The sequence below is a fragment of the Pagrus major genome, chromosome 23, assembly GCF_040436345.1.
Source record: "Pagrus major chromosome 23, Pma_NU_1.0".
NCBI classification, from domain to species: domain Eukaryota; kingdom Metazoa; phylum Chordata; class Actinopteri; order Spariformes; family Sparidae; genus Pagrus; species Pagrus major.
In genome coordinates this window covers 6,249,681-6,274,097 of record NC_133237.1, presented here as the reverse complement: position 1 = coordinate 6,274,097, position 24,417 = coordinate 6,249,681, and the positions used below count along the sequence as shown (strand labels likewise).

General features: G+C 42.7%; 1 protein-coding gene across 1 annotated transcript in view; it reads left to right on the top strand.

Moving 5' to 3' along the window:
- ntn1b (netrin 1b) overlaps nt 1-24,417 on the top strand; it is a 43,384-nt gene continuing 18,967 nt past the window's right edge. The window contains exon 1 of the mRNA XM_073494919.1: nt 1-1,015. Coding sequence (XP_073351020.1) covers nt 1-1,015 — 1,015 coding nt within the window. The remainder of the gene's footprint in view (nt 1,016-24,417) is intronic.

The window sequence follows — 24,417 nt, the reverse complement described above, 5'->3', positions numbered from 1 at the left end:
ATGCAAAGGGTTTTGGAGGTTTGGGTCACCTTGGTGACAGTTTCTGCGCTCGCCGAGCGGGTGTTTGGAGGATACGGGCTCAGCATGTTCGCTGCGCAGTCTTCCCCTCCGGACCCGTGCTATGATGAGAACGGGAACCCTCGGAGGTGCATCCCCGACTTCGTCAACTCCGCGTTTGGGAAGGACGTGCGCGTGTCCAGCACCTGTGGCAGCCCCGCCGCCAGGTACTGCGTGGTGACCGAGAAGGGCGAGGAGAGGACGAGGGACTGCCACACGTGCGACGCCGGGGACCCCAAGAAGTCCCATCCACCTGCGTATTTAACAGACCTCAACAACCCGCACAACCTCACCTGCTGGCAGTCTGAAAACTACGTGCAGTTCCCGCAGAACGTCACCCTCACCTTGTCGCTGGGTAAAAAGTTTGAGGTCACCTATGTGAGCCTGCAGTTCTGCTCACCCAGACCTGAGTCGATGGCGATCTACAAGTCCATGGACTACGGCAAGTCGTGGGTGCCGTTTCAGTATTATTCCACTCAGTGCAAGAAAATGTACAACAGGCAGAATAAAGCAGCGATTACCAAGCAGAACGAGCAAGAGGCCATCTGCACGGACTCCCACACGGACATGCACCCTCTGACGGGCGGACTCATCGCCTTCAGCACCCTGGACGGCAGACCGTCGGCGCACGACTTCGACAACTCCCCCGTGCTGCAGGACTGGGTGACGGCCACCGACATCAAGGTGATCTTCAGCCGGCTGCACACTTTCGGAGACGAGAACGAGGACGACTCGGAGCTGGCCCGAGACTCCTACTTTTACGCGGTGTCGGACCTGCAGGTCGGAGGACGGTGCAAGTGCAACGGGCACGCTTCAAAGTGCGTCAAGGACAGAGAGGGGAACCTGGTCTGCGAGTGCAAACACAACACGGCGGGACCGGAGTGCGACAGGTGCAAACCTTTCCACTATGACCGACCTTGGCAGCGCGCCACGGCCAGAGAAGCCAACGAGTGTGTCGGTAAGTCGCCCCCTCTTTTGTCCTTCACTGCGGAATTATCCCACTTTTTTCCTCCTGCTTGATTTTATTATTCGATCCATGTAAAATGTTGACACAAATAAATCATATCTGGTGATCGGTGTGTCCCGCCATTGTGCACAAAAATGACGCACAAGCCTGTTCGTTAGTTTGAATTTTTTTTATATTTTTTCTTCCTGGGAATGACATTTAAAAACAACTCTCATCTGGAAAGTTCATGCTCCTGATTTCATTCTAAAGAAATGTTTGCGCTATAAACCCAGATTAATAGGAGGGGGTCTGACTTTAAATGAGGTGATAATTAATTTTGGTTGTGGCTAAATAAATCCCAGAGTGAGAGGAGGAGGCCTCGAGCTGAAATCACACCCTGAACGGTAAAATAAGCATCCGGATCGTAAAAATCAAGAGACGGGGAAAATTAAATTAAACATTTAAACTTAATTAAATTGGAGAAATGACTCATCCGACAACCAAACTGATTTTTGCTTTTATTATGTCCAAAACAAAGGAAACTGCTGCTGACACAGGCACAGATGTGTTCACATGAAACACAGGCTTTAAATGTAAATACATCCAGTTTCATTTAGGCCCGAATTAACTGCAAATAGATTAAATAAATTGCTGGATTCAGTCATTCAATTTTGTAACAGAAATTAATGTAATATTTATGTAAAAAATCGGCCCATTTAAAGACACTTAAATACACATAATTTAGCTGATTTATAATCATCATCATCAAGCCAGCTGTAGCGCGCAACACACAGTCTGCCGAGAGAAAACCAAAGCATTTAAGTGTTGTTTCTCGTGTTTCAGAGGCTACATATTTTGTTCAATGTGTGCACTTTGTCGACCCCCTGATTTTTATCAACATCCAGAAGAAAAGAAAAGGCCAGGAAGTCATTTCAGCAAACAAAGTGCGCCTGTCCCGATGCGTAATTGCGTTCTGACCCGTGTTTCCGACTGTAGTAGCGCTCTAATAGGAAGGAAACGTTGCAGCTGCAGAGATAGACTGCAGGGGCGTGTTGTGTTTCCATAAGCAGGTGCTATTACAGATTGGATGGGCGATTAAGGCGGTTTTATTGACATTTTTGGCACGTAGAGTATAAACTGCTACTTTAGAGCCAGCAAACTGTTCAGAAAGGAGGACAAAGCGCGAGGTAATCTGAAACCACATTTGATTCTCGCAGCGGGTGTATTTGCTGTGATGCTTATTTTCAGCAGGGCAGGGTGCTGCTGGTGGTGGTGGGGGGCTTATATCAACAGCTCCAGCCCCCCCTGAGCTGCAGCGAAACAAACCTGGAAAAGTAACAAGTTCCGACAGTGCCATGGTTTGCTCAACCAAACGGAACAAGTGAACAAGTTGTTCCCTTTGGCCTCCGCCTTTTGCCTCTGCACAGCCAGCATCTCGGTGTATTTTACTAAAACAAAAGGTTGTCACTGGTGGCATCCATCTCGCTGTCAGTGGGAGGCCCCTCTTTCACCATCCCGCTTTTTTGTGTGAGCGGTGTCATCAGATAAAACCGCAGAAAAGCCAGACCGAGCATGTCTCCCGAAGAGGAAATAATAAGGGTGGCCTGACACCTAAGCATAAAAGGAGAAGACCCGGGGGAGGGGTTGTTTCAATTGAGCAGTGGGTCCATATGGCCTGGCGGTGGAGATGCAGAGTGGCTGGTGCTAATGATCTGTCTGGATTCCTCCTCCCTGCTGCAGGACATCCACATACTGAGGGAGGGAGGTGTGGTTATGGGAGAGTAGCTGGTTTCATTCACAGGCGGCAGGCATCAAGGCAGTGAGACAAAGTCAATTTCCCATGACTCTGCCTGCAGGGTTGCCATCATTTTGTCAAGAGGCATTTATGTTGGCAGCAGTGGCTTTTACATTCCAGTCAGCCGGGGCTGCACATATTACAAATGTGTGCATAAAACCAGGGCCGGAGCCAGAGGGGTGACCAGAGGTGGCACAGGCCTTCTGACTGGCCACCCGCCAGAGTCAGCAGATGATGGGTTGTTAGTATCATTGATGGGTGGAGCCCCAGGAACAGAATCAGAGCCAGACATGACCACAAAGTGAAACCAAATATAAAAGGAATATAAAAGGCACACAGAGCGATTATACATTACAAAGAGATGCAAAATGACTGCAGTGAGAAGCAGGATGACAGCGACAAGACACAAAATGACCACAAGAATAAAAATGACTACAAAGAGACGAGAAATGACAAAAAGAGATACATAAATTATATGAATACATAATACATAAAGTGACACAAAATGCGTATAAAGAAACACAAAACAACCACAAAGAGACAGAAAAAGACCAGCCAGAGAAGCAAAATGACTACAGAGGGACAAAACACGACCACAAATAGACGCAAGAAGAAACAAAATTGAGAGTTGTCAAATGATTTCAAAGACACAACTAACCACAACAAAGACATAAAAAGAGATGCAAATTAACTACGAAGAGGCATGAAACGACAACAAAACGACATAAAAGGACAACGAAAAAGACATAAAACGACCACGGAGACACAAAACAATCACAAAAAAATGCAAATTGACCATAAAGAGGCAGGAAACAACCACAAACAGACACAAAATGACTGCAAAGAGATGCAAAATGACTACAAAGAGGCAGGAAATGACAACAAAAAGACAAAAAACGACCATGAACAGACAACAAATGAACTCAAGCAAAATGCCTACTGAGAGATAACAAATGACTACAAATACACAAATGACCATAACAAAGACATAAAGAGACACAAACCGATTACGACACAAAATGACGGGCCTTTCACATGTCTGTGTCCAGCTGGCTGCAGGGTTTTGGAGTTGATATTGTCTAATTCTAGCTGTTTATTTGGCATTTCCATTTTTAATGTAATGTAACTATAAATAATGTAGGCCTGTAGACGATTAATGTCAAGAACCAGGGCTTTAAACATGAGGGTTTTTAATTTTAATTCAATCAATAGAATATTTAAAAAATAATTAATAATAATTTTTTAAAAAACGAAAAGCTCTACATTTGTGTGATTCATTAATGCACGGTAATGTTTGACCATGACCTGTAATCTTTTATGTAGATGAATGAAAGAGATTGAGAAACACACACACACACACATATGGTGACACGTCAGGCTCTCCTGTCCCAGGCAGCTGCTTCATATTCTCTCCGTGTTCAGCGTAGCACTGACCCCTGACAGTCAGGCCCCCACTCCTCTCCGGCCTGACTGATGGGCTGTGAAGGGAACTGTGGGAAACTTGCGCTTGCCAAGTGGGTTTTGAGGCAAGTTGAAAATGGTAGCCTTAGTCACTCATATGTGTAATTTTGCACGTTTGTTCAATTTCAGCTTTGTTTTTGCTGTCACCCTGCCATGCGATGTTCTGTTTTATAATGGCTGAGAGTCAGCTGGAGCTTCAATCAGTCTTGTTTTGTTACACTTTTGATGTGCTTTTAGAAGAAACCTCTCCTTCACATGTCTGTTCCGATGATGGAGAGGCGTGTATCTGGCTTTAGATGTATCTGATATGACGGGAAATTGAAAAGAGAGCAGGCATGGGATAGAAATCTGGGAATCCTTGATCTCAGAGTCTGTTCTTGTAGGGATCATTTTGTTTAGTGCTCTGCTCGAAGTATTTTGGCATTCATCAAACCTACGCACAAAGCTTTCTGAGGAAGAGCCGACGTGTTTGCCACCCACAAGGTAGCTGAATTAGGATATGATTGTATCAATTGCCGACTGGCTCCGCTCCCAGTCTGTGCAGCACATACTGGTACTCTCTCCAACGGCTCTAAAAATAGAGTGTGGAATATAAAAACAGGCTTACTGATTTTTAATGAACCAACAGATTTGATTCTAAATATAATGGAAGAGATTTGAGAGCACAGATACACCTCTATGTTGAAATCAAACACTAGCCTCCTGTAAGTCGTGTAATGAGTCTAGAGCTGTGGTTTTTGTCAGACCTGTCAGGTGAACTTAAGTACGTCCTCCAAATGTGTTCATCTGAATTTTAAAATGATTTTAAATCGCATGTTTAACATTGTTCAGTGGATCTTGCAATAATGGATTCATACAATTGCGTTGTTAGTTTCATTAATTGCATGTGTATCAACAAAATGTTGTCGTGGTAGAAGCTGCACCGAGCTTTAAACATTTATCCATCGTCTTTAGCTAACTGTTTCAACCACTTATCCATCATGTTTGGCTCACTATGGTCAGGGTAACTTCTCTGTTCAGTTGCTATCTAGTTTTTACACGCTCTCAATTGCAACACATGTGAAGCGAATTGCAATTTCTTTTGTTTTATAGCAGTTGAGTTGAGTCAACAACGTTACCCATTGTTGTGCATCACTGGTCTAGACATCAGTTAATACTACAGTGCTTTGAGAAAACAGCATCCTGTCTTTCTTTGAACTACAAACCACTTACATTACAGAAGCTCAGAGAGAGGAAACAGGCACGAGGAGAGCAGACCCTTACAGTACAAGGACACCACATTTACCATTGTCTGTTGTACAGACCCACGCCACATCTAAGATCTGCTTTCCTGTTTAGTTTACAATTGATTATTTGACTCATAAGATGCCCTCCGGGATGCAGGCTGACAGTGTCTCTGTGCTGGACCAGTCGCTGTCCATGTGTCTGCCCGGGACCATTGACACTGTTTCTGCTGATGGTGAATGTGCCGCCTGCCTCCCCTGGGTTGCCAGGTTGGGCCAGGCCAGGCCTGCTCACCATCTGGGTCTCATTTCAGCTCCGTGGCAGCAGCCCATGTGTCGGGAGAGAAGAATTTCAGTAAAACATGATGTCATAGATGTTCTTGTAATAGAAGTTGCACTGTCTCACTCGTTCTCTGGTATTTCGGTTCCTTCACTGTCCTTCTCTGTCTCCATGTCATTCTTTGGCCCATCACTGTGTGCCAGCGCCTGGGGACAGTCAGCTATTTCCATTTAATTTGTAAGCTGAGACATATTTGAGGGTTTTGACTTCTCACATGAATCCATTCAACAATAGCCAGAGGACATTTCTGTGGTTGTTTTTGTTTTGTTGACTTCTGTTTTGATCGGTCTCATGTTTAAATACATTTCCTTAACATATTAATGCAGTAACGAAAAACAGGCTGTTTGCAAAGGCAACCACTCGCTTTAACGTGCAGTAGTTATGGCAAATGTGTATGAATTAAGACGAAGGATGGTTGGTGACGAGACAGATTTTGTTCAACAACAAAGCCTTGGGTCAACACTCCTGACAGTAAGTATGTGTCATACTGAAGTACCCCTTGAATCCCCACCAGCTCCTCAGGCTCTGACCTTTGACCTCTTGTAGACAAACGGAAATCTCTCCTGTGGGGACAAATTTAAGCATGACAAACACGATATCCAGTAGCAAACATTTAAAAAACACTTTGGTCATGCAGGAAAAAAAAAACATGTCTGAAATGAACATTTTACTGAAGGAGAGAAGAGATGATTTCTTTTTTCATTCCCCCCGTTGTCCACAGCAACCCTTAACAACATTACAACCTTCAGATGTGCTGAGCAAATAGTCTAAATAAGACCAAGGCCTGAATACAACACAGCAAAGTACCTGTCATCAAGGACATACAAATAGTAATAGAAAAAATAAGAAAGAATGTGGGAACAAATAGATATTGGGTCAAGAAAGACATGAAATCTGGAGTGGTTCAGAGGAGACAGGTGTGCTGCAGGTTAGAGGACATTCAGGAACATTTTGGGCTTCACAGCAGAATTAAATGTTCCTTGAAAATCCCACCAGGAGCAGAGTGTCGGTTAGATGGGTAGATGAGTCTCAGTCATCCAGAACATGTCGGTGCTTGAGTGTAGCTCGGGGACACTGGGGAGGACAGTTCAAAGGGCTTGACCAGTGGGAGTTAAGAGAAAGCAATGGCAGACGCTAGTAAAGAGAAAAATATATGAAATATATTACACCAATCAGTTTCAATCAGCAAACTCAAATATAATGAGACTCGTGTGTTTTTCTTATGAGCATCTTCTTTTGATTATCTAATTATACCAGTAAAACCGCCTCTCAGAAATGATTCTGAATCCTCTGGTGACACACAGACCCAAACCAGCGACAGAAAACTGGAGCTGAACCTTGTGGAGAATGTGACAGGAACCAAAGTCATCCACAGGGACGTGAGGCAAATTTTGTTTTTACTAACTTTCCTCCAAATCAGTCACAGTGGAGTTGCTCAAGATCTGCCTGTGTGCGACTTCGACACACAGGGTCTAGTTCTCTGCTGCAGTTCATGTTCACAAAGACTGAAACGTATCAGACAAAAGGATTTTGTTTCATTTTTGCTTCCAGTTGTAAACACTTCTTAAGACCATGTGGTCGTCTTGATGTTTTAGCCAACAAACTAACTGTTTTTTCTAAACTATACAAAATTAACAATTTTTGATTATTTGATTTTTGATAAACTTGTTAATCTTAATACATTTATTCAATCTATTGCCATTTTGGTGTCTAAGTTATGTTATATTTATAACTGCAGTGAATGTCATTAACTAAAAGAGACAAGATATAAAGCCTTTTTAGAGACAGTGTACCCCAATTTACACTGTAATATCTTAATGGAACAACAACTCTACAGACAGAGTCAGCACTTATCCTGTCTGTGACAAAATACAGTCTATTGTCTGTTTTCTATAAAACTGAACTTGGCTCAATGTATCGTACTAAACTTGAATCATATTATGGGTTAAGTATTATGGCGCATGTCAAGGTGTGAACAAGCGTTTGTAGAAATAATGCCAATGATTCCTTACGCACATTAAAGCCAATTTTGTAACTGCTACTAAAATCAATAGATGCATTTGGAGAAGGAAAACAAACGACAAAATCAGTGCCACCTTGTCTTCCGCAAACAGAAAAATACAGAACTAATTTTCATACGGTCCCTTACAAAGTAGCGTTTCATGATGACTCTGCCCAAACTCCTTCATGTTTTGTTTTTGACGCTCTCCATTTGCTCTTTGCTTTCATAGACTTCATTCAATTTCAATTAAATTACCATGACCTCCAGAGAGTGCTGGCTGCCTGAATGTTGGGAAATTAAACCTTAAGTCTTTTTTATGGTTTAGAAAAAGGCCAGTATTGACAACGAGATATACACAGTTTGCAGTAAATTATGTAAACCTTGCATAAACTGGAGAAGGGGATTCAGTATCTTGTTCTGCACTACACAGATCGTCTAGTTAAGTTTTGAATTCCTGACAATACCTTATATTGAGAAAGCTGCGTTCAATAGCACTACCATTTAGGTTTCTTTGATATTATCCACACGCTAACAGCAATAACAGCAGCCATTGTTTTGCAACGTATCCTATAACATCCTTTAACTCTGCCGTGATTACAAACGAGAGAGAACAATGCTTCTGGAATTGGTCTTTAATCTGTCGCCTCCAGTCCTTCTTGCAACATAAGCCTATGTGACTTTGCTAAGAGGTTGCTCTGTATACAATGAGACCATAAAACAAAGAGATGTATTTGGGGGATCTCAAAAAAAAAAAAAAAATCCAAGCTCTGCAACAATCCGGTGTCCGCTGGGTAAAGGCTGCATGTTTTGAGGATTTTGTTTTGTTGAGCTCATAATTCAAGACAGACATGATGGTTTGAGCCAGAAAGGTTTCACTCAGGCCTTTAAGTGCATACTGAAAAGTCTTGTTCTGCTATGCTGCGGACGGCGGTTTGGGATGGTGACTCAATGTTTAGAGAATATGTTAGCTTTGATTTAGCGTTGGGAGCATGGGCTGTTAGATATCTTGGCATGAATGTTGACCAATATGGAACATATACAGAATACAGTGGGTAAATCAACACATACAGATCATTGTGTTTGACAGAGAGGTGATAAGTGTATCAGCTGGCTTGACACACTGTGGTGTGTCATTATTCATACAGTGAACAGAAGCACTGATGCAGGCCTCTAGAAGCCAAAGCAGCATTTAAGACCTTCCATGATACAGATTCACTAAAATGTAACCAAACAGGCTATCACACTAACAAAAACACAGAGTTATAGACAGTTTTAGCTTCAGCATTGAGACAGCGAGTGAAGTTCAACCAAGATTTGAAGTTTGTCTCTCTGCACAACTTGATAAATGGACACTCTGAAGTTAGGGACCGTCTCAAAAGTGCATGCACACAATGTCAAAGAGGGCTTCACAGATATTCATCAAGACTTCATACCAACTTTATTTTCATATGGACCTCCTCCTGATTCATGCACGTAGTTTTCGCAAAATCATGAAATAATAATAAGTTATAATAATACATTTTATTTATATAGCACCTTTCACAAAAGCTTCACAAAATAAATAAATAAAAACAAAAAAAAAACACACACACACAAAGAGACGGATCAACAGATTTTGAAAATAAATCATGCTATTATTCATTTTCCATCAATTCAACAAACCATGTTAAACAACCTTTTTGTGGGCGCAGAGGGTTTGACATGCAAAGTGGTGGTACGGTTATTAACCATTCAGTTCTTTCACAGCTCTCATTTTAGAGACAATTTAACATTTTGGGGGTGGGGCTCAAAGACCAATTATCATTTTTTGTTTGGATCATTAATTTTTGTAAATTTTCCAAATGTTGTGTTATTTCAACCTCTGGTATGAATATGTAAAAAGATCATTTTGTGACAGATAAAGAGAGAGAGGATGTGCCACTGCCGATGCATTTATTAACTGAGCTTGTGTGAACTGTGACCTCAAATGCAGTGTTACCCTTTGGGCCTCATCTCTGTTTGTCTGTGGGCACATAAACACAACAGACATCACTGTGTGACGCAGTCAGTGGATCCTGAATGGCTGGGACGGTTCAAATTGTTTGTTTTCTTGTCTGTTTATTTGAGCTTGTTCATGTTGTGCCTTGTTGTTCACTGAGCCAAGATGAAATAGATGCACATGTTTGTGCGTATGTGTGGATGCTCGACTCTTTGTGTCCACCGTCTGTCTACATGGAGCTGACTGCTGGGGCTTCCAGGGTGGCATCAGGACCACCTAGTGCGTGCACATCGAGCCCCTTTGAGGCGCTGAAGCAGGGCAGGCTGGGAATGATTAATGGGCCAGCGGAGTGACACGCTCCGCAGCTCAGCTTCAGACCCCCAGCCAGCTCTCCTGCTGCGCTGCCACCCGACACAGGCAGCTCAGTGACAGCGCTGTTTGTACGCCCACACACAACACACTTCCCCAGTGTCACTTACCCGACTTACCCCCTGTGCCACTTCCCCCTCTCCCCCCAAAAAGCATTAAGGAACTCTGCAGTGGAGGCATAAGCTCCTTTGGCTGGTACCATCCTCCCTGCTGTGCTGTCGACACAGGGGTCTTTTTACGGGAAGACAAAGGCAACAACTGACAACTGGATCAATTATAGTTGAATAAAGTCTTGATCCTTATTAGCATTACGCTTACAGTAAGTCTGCAGGGCCTTTTCCTACAGTTTTAGGGACATTTCAGAGCCGTCAGTGTTGAATTTAAATGTAACTGCAGCTTAATACTCCAAGCATCAGGAATGTCAGCTGCTAATTACCCCGCTCCTCTTTTCATTAACCGCCACTTATCTGCAGGACACTGTCAAACAAACGAAGTATAGACATAACAAGCCCGCCTTGGAAAGGAAACGGACATGTTGGTTCCCCTTTCATATTTATTTTTCCATATAACTTCAGTGCGAGCCTGTCCGAGGGTCTCTGCTGCGCCATAATGGATTTCTACATCCTCCTGTGCTCTGCCTCCATCTCTCACATACCCAAGTGGCCAATTCTTCTCCGAGAGAGAATGAGGAACCACTTATTGGATTTGAGGGGATATCCAGCAGGAGAGATAGAGGAGAGTTGAACACATCGGCTACCAGACACCGGTCCCTACATGACTATAAATATCTCAGGGCTCCACATCTGCTCAAAGGAGGGAAAACCTGGGGATTCATCAATTGCAATCCTCCCTGTGCACACTGTGTGTTTGTGTGTGTGTGACAGAGGCAGAGGTTGGTCATACGGTGAGCAAAGGCAGAGGATTAAGCCGCCTTCCAGTCTCCCATAACTCTCCCAGTCTGAGTGGACATGGAGACAGAGGCAGCGTTCCCATCCTCTTCTCGTCTCCCGTCCAGGTCACCTGAGCTACTGTGGAGCAGATCCTTCACACGCTCAGTAGAAACAGTAGAAAGTCACTTCCTTCCTCTCCTGATTGGCTGAGCTCTGAGACATACATCAGGCGGTTTTCCTCCCTTCTCTGCCTGCAGGAAAACCAGAGTGTGATGTACGCTCACGGTACAGCTCACAGCATGACTACATGTGTATGTGTGTGAATATGTGCCACGTTGTTTATTTATACAGATAGCGAGGCTCCATTTCTCATGATAGTGAGTCGGAGATAACGCTCTGTATCTGGTTCCCACTTACGGAGGCAGGCTGGGGAAAGGAATGACCTCAGAGCAGTGAGCGCAGACCATGTTAGATTACACTGTGATGTACAACAATCCTGGAGTGCCTGGGCTCTGTTAAGCAGGTTTTTATGTTCTGGAGTGACAGGATCGTATCTGGACGTACCTAAACAATGGGCTTATCACGCTGAGCAGAGGACAGTGAAAGACACGGAGCTGTCTGCAAGGCATCGTGGTTCAGTTTGGTGACATCCATGGTTACTGGTAGTCACAGCAAGTGTGGTTTAGTACCACAGTCAACACTGCTAGAGCAGCTACTTTTTGAGAAATACAACAAAAGAGCAACTGGTGCATCTGCTTATAGTGCAGCCAAACAAACCAAATTTGGTGTAAGTAGCTTTTCCACACAACAGAAGCAGCAGCAGTAACAGCTCACTGTATCTGCTCCTAGTGTTTCCATCACTCACTGGATCTTTTACAAGTGATCCGCTGACTAAAAATGCCTGATATCAACATTTTGCAGGCACAGAACTGTTGGAACTACTGCAGTCAGTGCTTCACAATAAAAGCCTCCCTGTGTTTAGCCAGCAGAAGTAGGAAATGCTCTTTTTTACATTGGCTGTAACTTAATCCAGTGTTGGTTACGGTGTTATGGTGTTAGTACATTACAGTAATTAGTGAGTCTGTTATCAATGATTTAAAAATTACAAACACACACAAAAATCTGAATCCAGTGCAGTAGTGGCGAACTCTGCCACTAGCAATTAAAAACTATGGTCAGCAGAATGTTAATACAATGAATTGTTATTGTTGAAAAATGTTAGCAATTTCACAAAAACCTTAAGGATTAAATCTTTGAAGGGGTTCAGCAGAAAAGTGACAAAAATGGTAAAAAAAACTGCAAGAATGTAAGAGCTGGCAACCTGTCGATCTATTACCAGAGTAACCGCTAACTGCTGCATACTATAGCTGCCTTTAGCTGATTAGCTCAGTTAGCCTGGCGACTAGCGGAACAGACTGGGAGCTCCGATTGGAATTGGGAGACAGGACGGGCTGGAGCTAGCTGGTAGCATGCTTACTTTAGTAGATATACCTGCAACAAAATACATTGCCATCTTTGACATAACACCAAAATGTTTTAAGCAAAAAATCTTACTTATTGCACCTTTAATGACGTCATCAGGGTTTCCGAATCATCAGAGTAATAGTTATTTTGGACATTTCTTTTCAGAGCCACGCAAGACATTATACAATTATTTTCCCAGGCTCAGCAGTACTGAGCTTGATGTGTAAAATGAGTGGAATGCCCCTTTAAACAGCATACAAAATAAAAATGGCTGCATTTTCGATGTAACTGAAATGAGCCCAAACAGCTGAGTCAAAGAGGTTTGATTAACAGCTGGGGCCCCCATACTGGATTTTCTCATTAATCCCGGCTCATGCAGAGCATTTGTTTTACTCATTACTACTGTGGCTTAAGGTTCACCGAGCTCCTGCGAAGATCGCCAGCGGTCGGCTTGCTTAAGGAAGAACCAAGCCTTTTCCTCTTCAGCTCAGCACCATGTCCTGGAAGCCGCCTAGCAACCAGACCAAAGTTTTGGATCAAGATTAAGGCACTCGTAAAATGACCTCTCAGTATTTCCATTGAAACAATCTTTATCCATTAGTTTCCTTCTTTTTCCGTCATTTACACACAGCGACCGCAGTGTTCAGGTTGTGACCTTTTTTCCTGAGATGAGCTGTGTAACATGAATTAAACACTTGACTGGAGCACACGCCGTATCAGTGCAAGGACTCAGCATCTCCGTGTACTGATAAGAAACGGGAAAATAAGTGCACTTTAAATGAATCTGAGATCAGCGAGATATAGGGTTAAATGTGTTGATGCAGTCTAAAAACACACGGGAGAGATATTTCTGACATAGGGATGTGGCTTGTTATAAATAGGCCCGTGGAGAAAAGGAGAGAAAAGCACAATAAACATGCCACAAGAACGATGGATTGTCACCTCAGCCTTATGATTTACAACCTAGTGGCTTCCTGCCTCCATCTCCCTTATTCCCTCAGCACAGGGGAGCACAGCGGAGAGTGCACGTGCCAGAGTGTTAAAATAACCTCCCCACTCTGTAGGGAAGATTTGGACCTCAGCCGAACACTGGCCCACAGCAACCTGGCCCTGTTTAAATGTTTCATACAGGTTTAGTCTGGAGAACGTCCCCTCAGAACCACAAGCTCAATTATGCTGCATTCAGATTTGCTGTAAATACAAGCTCCCAACTGGAGAGAAGTATTCAGGTCAACCTCAAGTTGGTGATTATGGTTAGGATAAGTGGGTGATTTTCAGATGTCTCCCAATTGTATCAACACTCAAACCAAAAATCCTTTTATCCAAATTACTCATAAGACACAAGGAGTAGGGATTTCACAGTAATTGAGACGATTCGGTTCAAATGGTAGAGAAACAATATGGTGCCACTAAAGACCGCACCACTCACAAATTTTATGTGATATCTTTCATCTGTCGCGACCACATTTTCTGCTGACTAAATTTGTGAGTAAACTTGTGTAGGTGATAGAAAAGGATCTGGCGACCTACAAAGAAAATGCTGCTCAGCTAACAGCGAACTCCTTATTCATTAGCTGGATACATGAACATAGATAGCTAAGAGTTAAGAAGATACAAGCGCCACTTGACAAAAAAATAAATGAATATGATTAAACAGTGTTTATCCACATATCAGATCTTGAACATTCGCCGAATTGTTGAATTACTGAACTCGTTAGCTAAAGGTATTGGATAGCCTAAATGGTTCAATTGTTAGCTAAAGGTATTGTATGAACAATTGAATTGGCTAAAGCATTGGATACATATTTGTAATAGTTAGCTAAAACTAGGCTACTGGATAAACAGTGTGGTCTAACTAGTTAAAACAATGGATAGATATTTGAAAAAGTCAGATAAAAGAATTGGATAGGGATTTCAAATAGTTACAATAATTGTTGAATTAATTAGCTTAAAGCATTGTTAAGTAGTTTAAATAGTTAGCTTAAAGCATTGGATAGGGTAATAGGATGCAACGGTTAGCAACATACTATAGCCTATTGGGTAGAAAGTTTAAATCGCTAAAAGTATTGAATAATAGTTGCAATATTTAGATAAAATTATTGGATGAACAGTTCAAATAGGTAAAAGTAATATTGATAAATATAAAGTTTTGAAAAATAGCTGGGTGAACAAATTCAGTAGCTAAAACTATCAAATAAATGGTCGCAACAGCTAAAAGTAATGGTTAAGTGACTGAAGTAGATATCTAAAGTAAGGGGTAAACACTTAAAATAGTAAAAGAGGGCTGTTGGTATGTCTGAAAAAGAAAGATTGAACCATTACAAACCTGTCTGTATCCATGCAGTGCACCCCAGGAAAAACTTCCGTTAGAAAACAGAACAGAGGGAACAGAATTTACTTATCAAGCGTAATGACCGTGGACCTTTTCATCACCTCTCCCATAAACTTGAGGAAATAAACTGGAGGAAGGAAAGGAGCAGCACTCCAGTCATCCTGTTTCCACACCTACAGCACAACTGAGGGAGCGCTCCAGTTCATCAATGGAAACATACAAGGCACCGATATATCACAAATTAATAAGATTTTATGAGATTATTACCCAAGAGAACATTTTAACTGCAGTCACAGCAGGCGTGTGTGTTTGCTGACGCAGTTGCGTGTCTGTTTATACACTCACACACACACACAAAGAGGAAGTATTCCCCAGTCAACGCCCCGAGCTCCTGCCAACCAATGACAGCAGGATGTTCCTCCACCAGGTCATCAGCTTTCTGCGTTAATTGGTCATTTTAAGCCTTGTTTCCTCCGCTGGTCCCCTCAGGAAACAAACCTCACATTTGATAAAGTGACTGGATTTAAGATTTGGCTGCACTTTTACATTTAAACTAATGACCTCTGGTGTGGTGTAAGAGGATCAGGTGCAAGAGAGGCCCTGAGAAACTCTGAGGAACTAGCGGACACTAACATACACGCTCTTCTTCTCTGCTCTCCTTTGTGTCTCTCTTTGTCCCATTCGCTGCTATTTCCTCCCATTTTCTTCATGGCGTTGCCGCTCCAGTTTAGAGTATAGAAAGACAACACAAATGGGTCGATAGAAAACGGGTGACACGCAACAAAGATCCCAGGCGAGATTGTTGCAATTACACGGCATACGTTCCAGAGAACTGAACCAGCCATACGCCCACTCCCGCCTCCCCTGGACCGCTCCCAGCCCTGCAACAAGAGGATAAATGGGCTGAGATATGCTGGCCATTATGCATTATTATTCATAAGTGAGGGTGTGTTATCGTTGGCACCACCTAGCAGCGGCTGTTTAGAACTTGGAGTGAATAACTCTGGTCATTACTGATTGCACAATTACAAAATGTTAGCTCTTTTTTTCTTGTACCTAAAAAGGGTCCATGGTTCGGATCAGTATGGGCTCACGTACTGAGTGTGACATGGTAAAGACAAATAGTAAAGACATCTGATATAAACACAGGTTGTTTCTCAGAGCAGATACGTGTTATATTTTGTGGTATTCAGCCTCCGTCTATGCAGATCAACCAAACCTGCTAGAGAGCACTACTGTTCACGTCAGAGTCCCCACAAACAGGCCATTACTATGACCCACACACGTTATTACCAGCTAATCTTAAATTACACCGGCTGGTGGTGCATTGCGTGAGCTGATGTCACATTGCATTACCTAATGACACACAGTATGCTGCACTGAGAGGGAGCCCGCAGTGCTGCTCCGGCCAGGCTGACTTGGGTGGCTGTTTATGTTGAGGCAGTGCATTCCCCCGTTCGCCAGGCAACCGAACGGTTTACGAGCAGTTACTCACACAAAAGCGCGGGGCGGGCTGATTGCTCAGCTAATTGATCTCCGCCAGAGATCACAGAGCTGCGCTCGTAAAGAAAGGGAACGCCTCCCATGACATCACCGCACGCTGCACGGTGAGACAAGGCTCGCAAGTCAGGGGGAGACTTATTCCCACACTGAGGGAGGCAGTCTGCAGAGAGAGGAGACACACACTCACACACAGACACACACACATATGCAACTACTAATTAACAGTTAGAACAAGCAATAGACAGAGTATTCAGCTTCTGGTCTAGGGAGGCTGGCTGGCGGCATATAGGCGACCATTTTAGACCTTAGATTAAAACACACGAGCGACATTTGTTATGCAGTGCTGGCATTAAGATCTTAAAGGATGTTTCCAACCAAAATTTCGACTATTCTCAATATGCACAGGGTAATTCCTGAGAGGTCAGAGGTCAAACTTATCTGCTGAAGTTCCCATGGAGCTGATAGGTATTTATTGTCTTTCCCAAGGGCCCAACACAAGGGCTTGAACTCAGATTGTCCAGTCAAAGGTCCAATTTGTACGAATTCCCAACTCGTCAAATACCGACACTTTGGGATGGAGGCCGACCAGACCTACAGTCCCACAGGGTCAGTGTTTGACGAGTTGTTAATGAGATTAAAGAAAAAAACTTTCTTACAAGTTGGACCTTTAAAGGTGCACTACGTAGTTTTGGGAATAAATTTAAATCAGAAGAGAGAAATCTTTATTGACAGATTTTTTTGTTTTCATGACAGAATAAACTGAATAAACAAACTGACCTTAAAGAACACTATGTCATACTGTTTTACTTTGGACCCGGCCACCTTTCTAGCTTCCAACAGTGTAACTGAGACCTTTTTTCCCTCAGAGAACAGCTTGTTTATTTGAATATTTAATATTATTATTATTATTTAAATTCTGAGTTTGAATTTCTTCTCAGTGCCTCTTCACAGAGGTCTCGCTAAGACGCCCGGGCCGCAGTTACTTAATCATGTGTTGTGAAATTACACAATTTGTTCTTCGTGCAGAGCTCTGTCATTGTATTACATTACGGTTACGGTTATATTACCACGCTTCCTAGAAATCGCATTGTTATCCCTATTATGTTCTCGTGACAAATGTAACTGCTGCCTGGATTATGTTCATGGTCAGTGTTTTTTTGGACCACGTTATCTGCCAAAGTTCACATTCACACTCCTGTCTGTGGTAACGCACGTGAAAGTTAAAGGAAAGATTGTGGTTTCAGTAAAATGTTAAATAACATTGTTACTTATGTATTAAACCTGACTATCTTTGCGAACCTTCATCCAGCGCCTCAACACAACCTTAAAAACGTTAAATCATTGCAAGATTGTATATTTTGGCAGGACAAAACAATTAAATATTTGCCCGACATGTTAATGAACATTTCTTCTAATCATGTTGATACAGAAAGTAATCCGGTCTGCATTACGTTTCCTTCTAAATGTATTTTCTGTAGCAATTTACTTGTATATAAACATGATTTCTAGCAGAGGAGGGTTGTATATTTCATTTTTATTGGAGCTGCCATACTGTTGTTGTGGTTACAGAGATTTACAAGAACACACAAAGGTCTCTGGTACAATGTTTCATAATGATCTGCACAAAGAGGAAGATTTGTTTTCCTTGTTAAATACCCTGTGGTGATGGTATTAACAGTATGCAGCCAAATATTTACCTTCATATTGACCAGACTGAACAGATCTGTGGGAAACGTATGGCTGGAAAACGCTTCGTAAACCTTTTTATGTCAGAGACTCTTTACTGAATACTATGTCAAGACTTTTTTCTGATCTCTTTTGCATTTCCACTCAGCCTGACCTGTGGCTAAAACTGGACAAACATATTGACTAGCAGATTTTTTACACAGACACGAGAACGTGCTCAGACCTGGGCGGCAGAGAAGAGCGAGATGGCTTTAGATAGCCTTTCATGTCGGGGATAACTCAATTCATTAGCTCAGCTTATACCTTTTCATCTCTTATCTGGTCTCGGGGCACAAAGTGCACTCTTGTGTGGCTTGGCAGCTCTTCAGAGGTGAAAGGTGAGCTGAGTGATGGCTCATTATGTTTCTCTGTGTGCTGTTATGGTAGCAGAGCAGACACAACTCCCCACAGGGAACAGAGGTGTTGCTGCCAAATTGGCCATGATGGCATCGTTAGAGTGATAGCATCTGTTCTAATACCACCAGGCAGATGCAGCTCAACTGCTCTGTTGGCCTCCGCACTTGATATTAATTCTAAGGTGGACGGTGCTAATGGTTGAAAAAAATCAATGTGATGTTTTGAAGCCTTAAAGTGTGTGGTTTTGCGGCTTGCTGTATCGGCATCCCTGCCATGCCCGCTTAATTGCTGGACTCAAGCTGACTTGAGATGAGCGATGTGCCAGAAGGACGTGTCAGTGGGTCAACACTCGGCCTAAACTAGTGAGAGTGCTGCTAACGGGAGCAGATCTGCACACTTCATCTGGAAACCACAACATTTGGTCCTTCCTCATAGCTGGCAAACAAATGTTAGAGCCTGGGTATCCAGTTAGTCAAGTGAAACTGAAATTAAAATGTTCATTTGCTGAAAAATGGGTGAAAAGAAATCTGTATATAGCCACTGTTAGCTTCTTGGTGCCATGTGATTTTAGCAGGCCCTGTGTCACTCCCTGCTGTGGTTTGAATAATAATGTTCAGAGTGTTTGGGTAAAAGGAGTAAAGCCTAACTGTTGCTGCAAGATAAAGCTAGCTAGACACTTCTTTGTTTAATCTACCCAGTCTTGAGTCTTTTTGGAAGTCACCATCTAGTGGTCATTAAAGAAAATGCATTTCAAAGCACCTGTAGATTGACTTTAAAGGTGCAATATTTAAGAATTTTTGTTTAAAACATTGAAAAAAAATTACTATTGTGGAGATATCTATTGAAGTTAGCATGCTAACCTGCCAGCCCCTAGCCACGTTGTAGGGTATTGGTATGATAGAAAACAACACCAACACTCCCCCGGTGCTCCGAGCTCCCGGTCCGGACAGAGTCAACTAATACGACCGCTAGCTGCACTGCTAACTACAGCAGCTAAAATTAGCAGCAGTTAATGGTTACTCTGGTTATATGCTGCCCCCTGTTTGTTTGGAGTATGAATTAGATTTGGTGGCAAATTTTTACACATTGCACCTTTAACCTTCACTTGATTTTCACTTGCCAGTCGTTCTGTGACAGGCCAGAGAGGAGATGCTGCTTACTGAGGAAGACTAGCCACCACTCTCTGGAAGCTAATTGGGATCCAATAAAGAATAAAGCATTCGACTTTGGAAAAAAGCAGAACGCGCATGACTATACTTTGTTTCTGTTCTTGCCCTCAGTATGAAGTCTAACTGTGGACTCTATGCCAGTGAGGGCTCTGATTTTTGAGGGATTTTCATGATCACCTTCAGCCTGAACAAAGGAGCCATTATTTAATGTCTTGCGATGTTTGATGGTCGCCTGTTCGGGTCCTCGAGGGACAACAGAAGAAATCTGAAAAACATTCATGGACTGACGTCATCATGTTTACAAAAGCCAAAAAAGCTTTGTCATCAGCACTTTTCAGCACGAAGGCAGGTGCAGCAAAGTGAACCCAGGATTCTCATTTTTCAAACATCCTCTGTCCTCCAGCATGTGTCTCATTAAAACCACATAACTCCTCGTGTTCCAGCTCAGTTGTTTGTCTTAACCATGCCATCTCGCTTCAGACTTGATCAAAGAGGAAGGTCTTTAAATAATTCTCATATTGGCACACGTTTTGATGCTCTATTTGTTTATGTGACACCACGGTGACGGGGGTTGTTATTGATGAGGCAGTCCTCGGAGGTCATTGCGCAAACTTGCTCGGTCCTGTGCGAGATAGAAATCTCCCTGTAACGGCTCCAATTCTTTTTCTCTCACTGTTTACATTCTTCGCCTCGAGAGCAATCATCAAAAGCAGTCCGGAAACTCGTAAAAGGATTCATCATCTGGAGAGCCTGCTGCCGAAGTTCTTTGTTGTTGTCCTTGCCCTCATCAAAATCACAGCTGCCGCAGTGATGTGTGATCGAAATATTTATTGTGGGAAACGTGCGTCTAATGGAAGGAGTCCGAGGCAGCTGAGGGTGACGGATCATAGCGCTCGCCTTTTATGTTTGTGCATTACCGAGTCGAACATGCTTCATCAGAGAAAGTCCACGAATGCTGTGTGACAGAAACACTTGTTTGTTGGAGTATTGGCCCCAATAAAAACGAGTCTCAGTGCACCCTGTTAGAGCCGTGGCAGCTGATACCACTTTTCTATAAAACTCCATTTATGACAGTGATTTATTGAACCTTCAAAGCAGAAAATCGCTTATGATTTACTTCCAGCCTTCCAGTACTATAATGATATTTTTGTGCCATCTATTTTTATGGAATATGATGTGATCAGTGACTCTTCATGATGTCTTTATAATCCCAAGGAGGAACTACTTCCAGACAATAAAAACAGTCACTGACTTAATCGTTGCCTGATCAGCGTCCTGGTTTCACGCAGCCATGGCTTCATCCTTCACAGCTGCATTATTCTCTTTTTTCACATTGCAACCCACAGAGTTCAGTGCAGTTACTGTGTTGTTACTTCTTTTTTAATAATTACAGGGCACAGTTATGGCCAATTCATGGTTGTCTCATCCATGAGGATCCATGTGTCGTGAATAATCGCCATCTGCGGACATGTGCAGACTTTATGTAGACTATGCGTACCATTTATATGTAAAATCTTTAACTTTTTAACTCTCAAACAGCTTTGTCTTGTCATATAATCACCAGCTGAGGCCATAAACATTACTTTTACATTTTTATGAACTGAAGAATTGCAAATACGGGAGTAAAGTCCCATACTATAGTCCAGGGTACGCCGAATGAAGTGTCATTGCTTGTGCAAGTGTAAACCCACCATGATCATCCGTTGGTTTGTGCACTCTGAAGCCATCTCCTATTATTTTGGAGACAGAGCTGACCATATTTGGATGAAAGGGTGGAGCTTGGCAGGACATCCTGATCATCCTGAAAGCATACCCGGCCATAAACTCATTAGTAATCCGTTTACTGAGGTAGTAACTCAAGTGAGAGGTAGGGTCATTTTCTCATAAGCTTACATACAATCGGATTCCTTTTTGAAACCAGCCTTGAACCACTTCATCCATATCTTACAGAGTCAGTGGTGCAGATTAGTTTACAGTTTGTTTCCTGTATTTACAAAAATATGAACACTATAATTTGCGCGCTGTAATCTAACGTGTTAACTCTTTTTAAAACAGTGCATGAGCACTTCATAGACATTAATGCACTTCTGCGACCTCACCCACATATACAATACAGGTGTTACGCAAGCTTTGCATAATCTCTTTATTCTTTGCAGTCAAGTATATTTGATGTAACTTCAACAGCGTGTGTGTGTGTGTGTGTGTTTGTGTGTGAGAGAGAGAGAGAGCTCAGTGAGAGTGAGGCCCACATGTGTACCAGAGCAATAAAAAAACAAAGTAAGCACACGCCTTAAAGAAACATGTGATACTGTCGAACCCACAGAGACGTTCACAACAAGCGTAGTTTTGTTCCTGAGTGTGTGTGAGTGTCTGAGATATCCGACCACTAAATCAACTGTTGTCATGAAAATATGGCTCTGTAATCTGTTAAGGGCCAAGTGTTGTCTTTGCCTCAGATCGCAGGCTGTGATGAACCCTGTTTGATCTGGCACACATCATCAGCTCATGATAGCAGCGACTGTACGGGATTATACACACTGAGAGAGTAATTGATCCTGAATAAACAACAATTGCGCTGGAATCCCATCTTTCTCCGTCTCTGGAGGAGCGGTGCATTCTTCTCAGGGCGGATCAAACCCTGCCTCCAGTCGCTCACATCCACACACAATCTACGGTTAAACATCTGACACCTGTTGACAGGGGTTGGTAAGTTTCTGCCGCAGCGGCGCTGAATTCCTGAAACCACCCGTAACCAGATTTCATTAGAGATCATCATGTACAGACGTTTGATTGTTTCTGAAGTGCGCTCTCCTCTGCAGACGGAGCGAAAAACCGCCTCCACCGAGCTGTGGGATGCATAATTTTTATCCAATATGCACACCCACCACGAGCGCTTCCTTCGCTAAGCCTGGTAGATGGCACTTGAACATAAATAGATTGGAATAGCATAGCTCTAAGTAGGCCCTTGAAAGCAAATGAAAGCAGACCCAGAAAAGACACCTTGTTGCTTTGGATGTCCAGTGCAAAATCACAGTAACCACTCCATTATACATCCAATTTATATCTGGAGTTTCTTTAATACAATTCTATAATGATATGTGTATTGTTTCCTTTTCCAGTGGTATTTTTTTCCTCAGTTTTTTTAGCTTTTAGTAACAAACCGACTTCTGTTTATTCCAAACAAGCTCCTGCTGGCAAAAAACATTACAACACATCACTTCCTGTGGTCCAGATTAATTCACAGACCTGACTCTGAGTGGAGGATACACACAGAGCAAACATTAAAGCTTTTTCAAAGAACAAAACCAGAGAGGGTCACCTGTGCCCTGACTTTTCAGTGGGACATAAAGGTACATTAAATTATTTGGCAAACGTGTGACAGGTGCTGCGAGGGCCATTTGGAGCCTGTTGCTCTAAACATGTCTTATCAGTGTCCGAGCTATTGTCACTGATGGACAGCTACTGCAGTGGCTGTGTGAGCAGGGCGGGATGTGTGGATGAGATAGCACAGCGCTCATTAGAAGGGCCTGGGGACAGCTGTGGAGATAGTGCTTATTAGTCTCATGACGTTCTCTCACACACAGGATGAAGTCAGTTTTTACCTTGAGAGAACAGTCTGCTGACTAAACTGCTGGAAGAGGAGATAAATCCTGATGTATAGCCCACTACTGTTTTTAAAATGTAAGTGTGTGGGTGTGCAGTGTTACAATAAACACCTCTGTCTCGGAATATTTGGGAAGATTAAAGTTCACTACCAGCATCGGCTTTCTTCAGCGCCGAAAACTAAGAGCATTCCATTTCCTATTCATGAAGAAAGCCCCGCTGCATTTCCCCTCACACTTCCCTTAAGTGGAGATAACATCTGGGATAAGAGAGCAGTAAAGAGTAAGAGGGAAAGGGAGGAGGGTGTGTGTGTGTGTGTGTGTGTGTGTGTGTGGTTATGAGTTCTTCAAAGCTTGCTGTAGTGTGTGTTGGATCATCCCTGGGGAGGGAAGTAAGGGAGATAAGCCTGTGACAGCTGCCAAACACCTCTGTGTGTGTGTGTGTGTGTGTGTGTGTGTGGGCCCCCCATTCACAAGGAGTCTTTCTGAATCCCAACCACCTGCCAGCTCTGGTCCCTTATGGCAGGTGTGAGTTGGCTTGTACGTGATGCAGACCGCTGATGAACGTGGAGCATATGTGACAGTCTTATCGCCCGCATCTCCCCGTAATAACATTAAGACGGGCGCGTCGATGGGGAGATTACCGAAATGTGAGGGACGGTGAGGGTTGATCGTGTCTAATTCAGCTTAGTAAAAGAAAAAAGTGACGTAAAGGAAAAGCATCACCGAAAGTAGAGAATATGGAGGCCCAAAGTTTTCTATATTCAAAAAAGTTGTTCTGAAATAACAAATGACAATAATAATAAATTGTGTAGAACATTTAAATGAAACAATAATTTGTGAAACAATTTAAGAAATGAACTCAACTAATTATTAAGAAGGAGTTCATTTTTATTTCAGAATCAAATACCAGCATTCATCTTCATAATTACAGTTTTTCTCAACGACAGTTTCCTTTTATGTCAGTTTTTTATTTCATAATGTCAATTTCCAAAACAGTGTTTCTGCTCCTTCACCTTCTGGCCAGTCAGTAGTCAGCTCAACAACTGCTATCAAATTTAAAACCTGTTATAAACACTAATGTCAATGTAATTCTAAATCAACAGTGCTGCACATGCTAGGCTACCTAGCTAGCCTGCTAACAAGGTAGGTTTCATGTTAGCTTGGTACTTTAAGGAAAGAGACTGCATTAGTGTTACCTCAG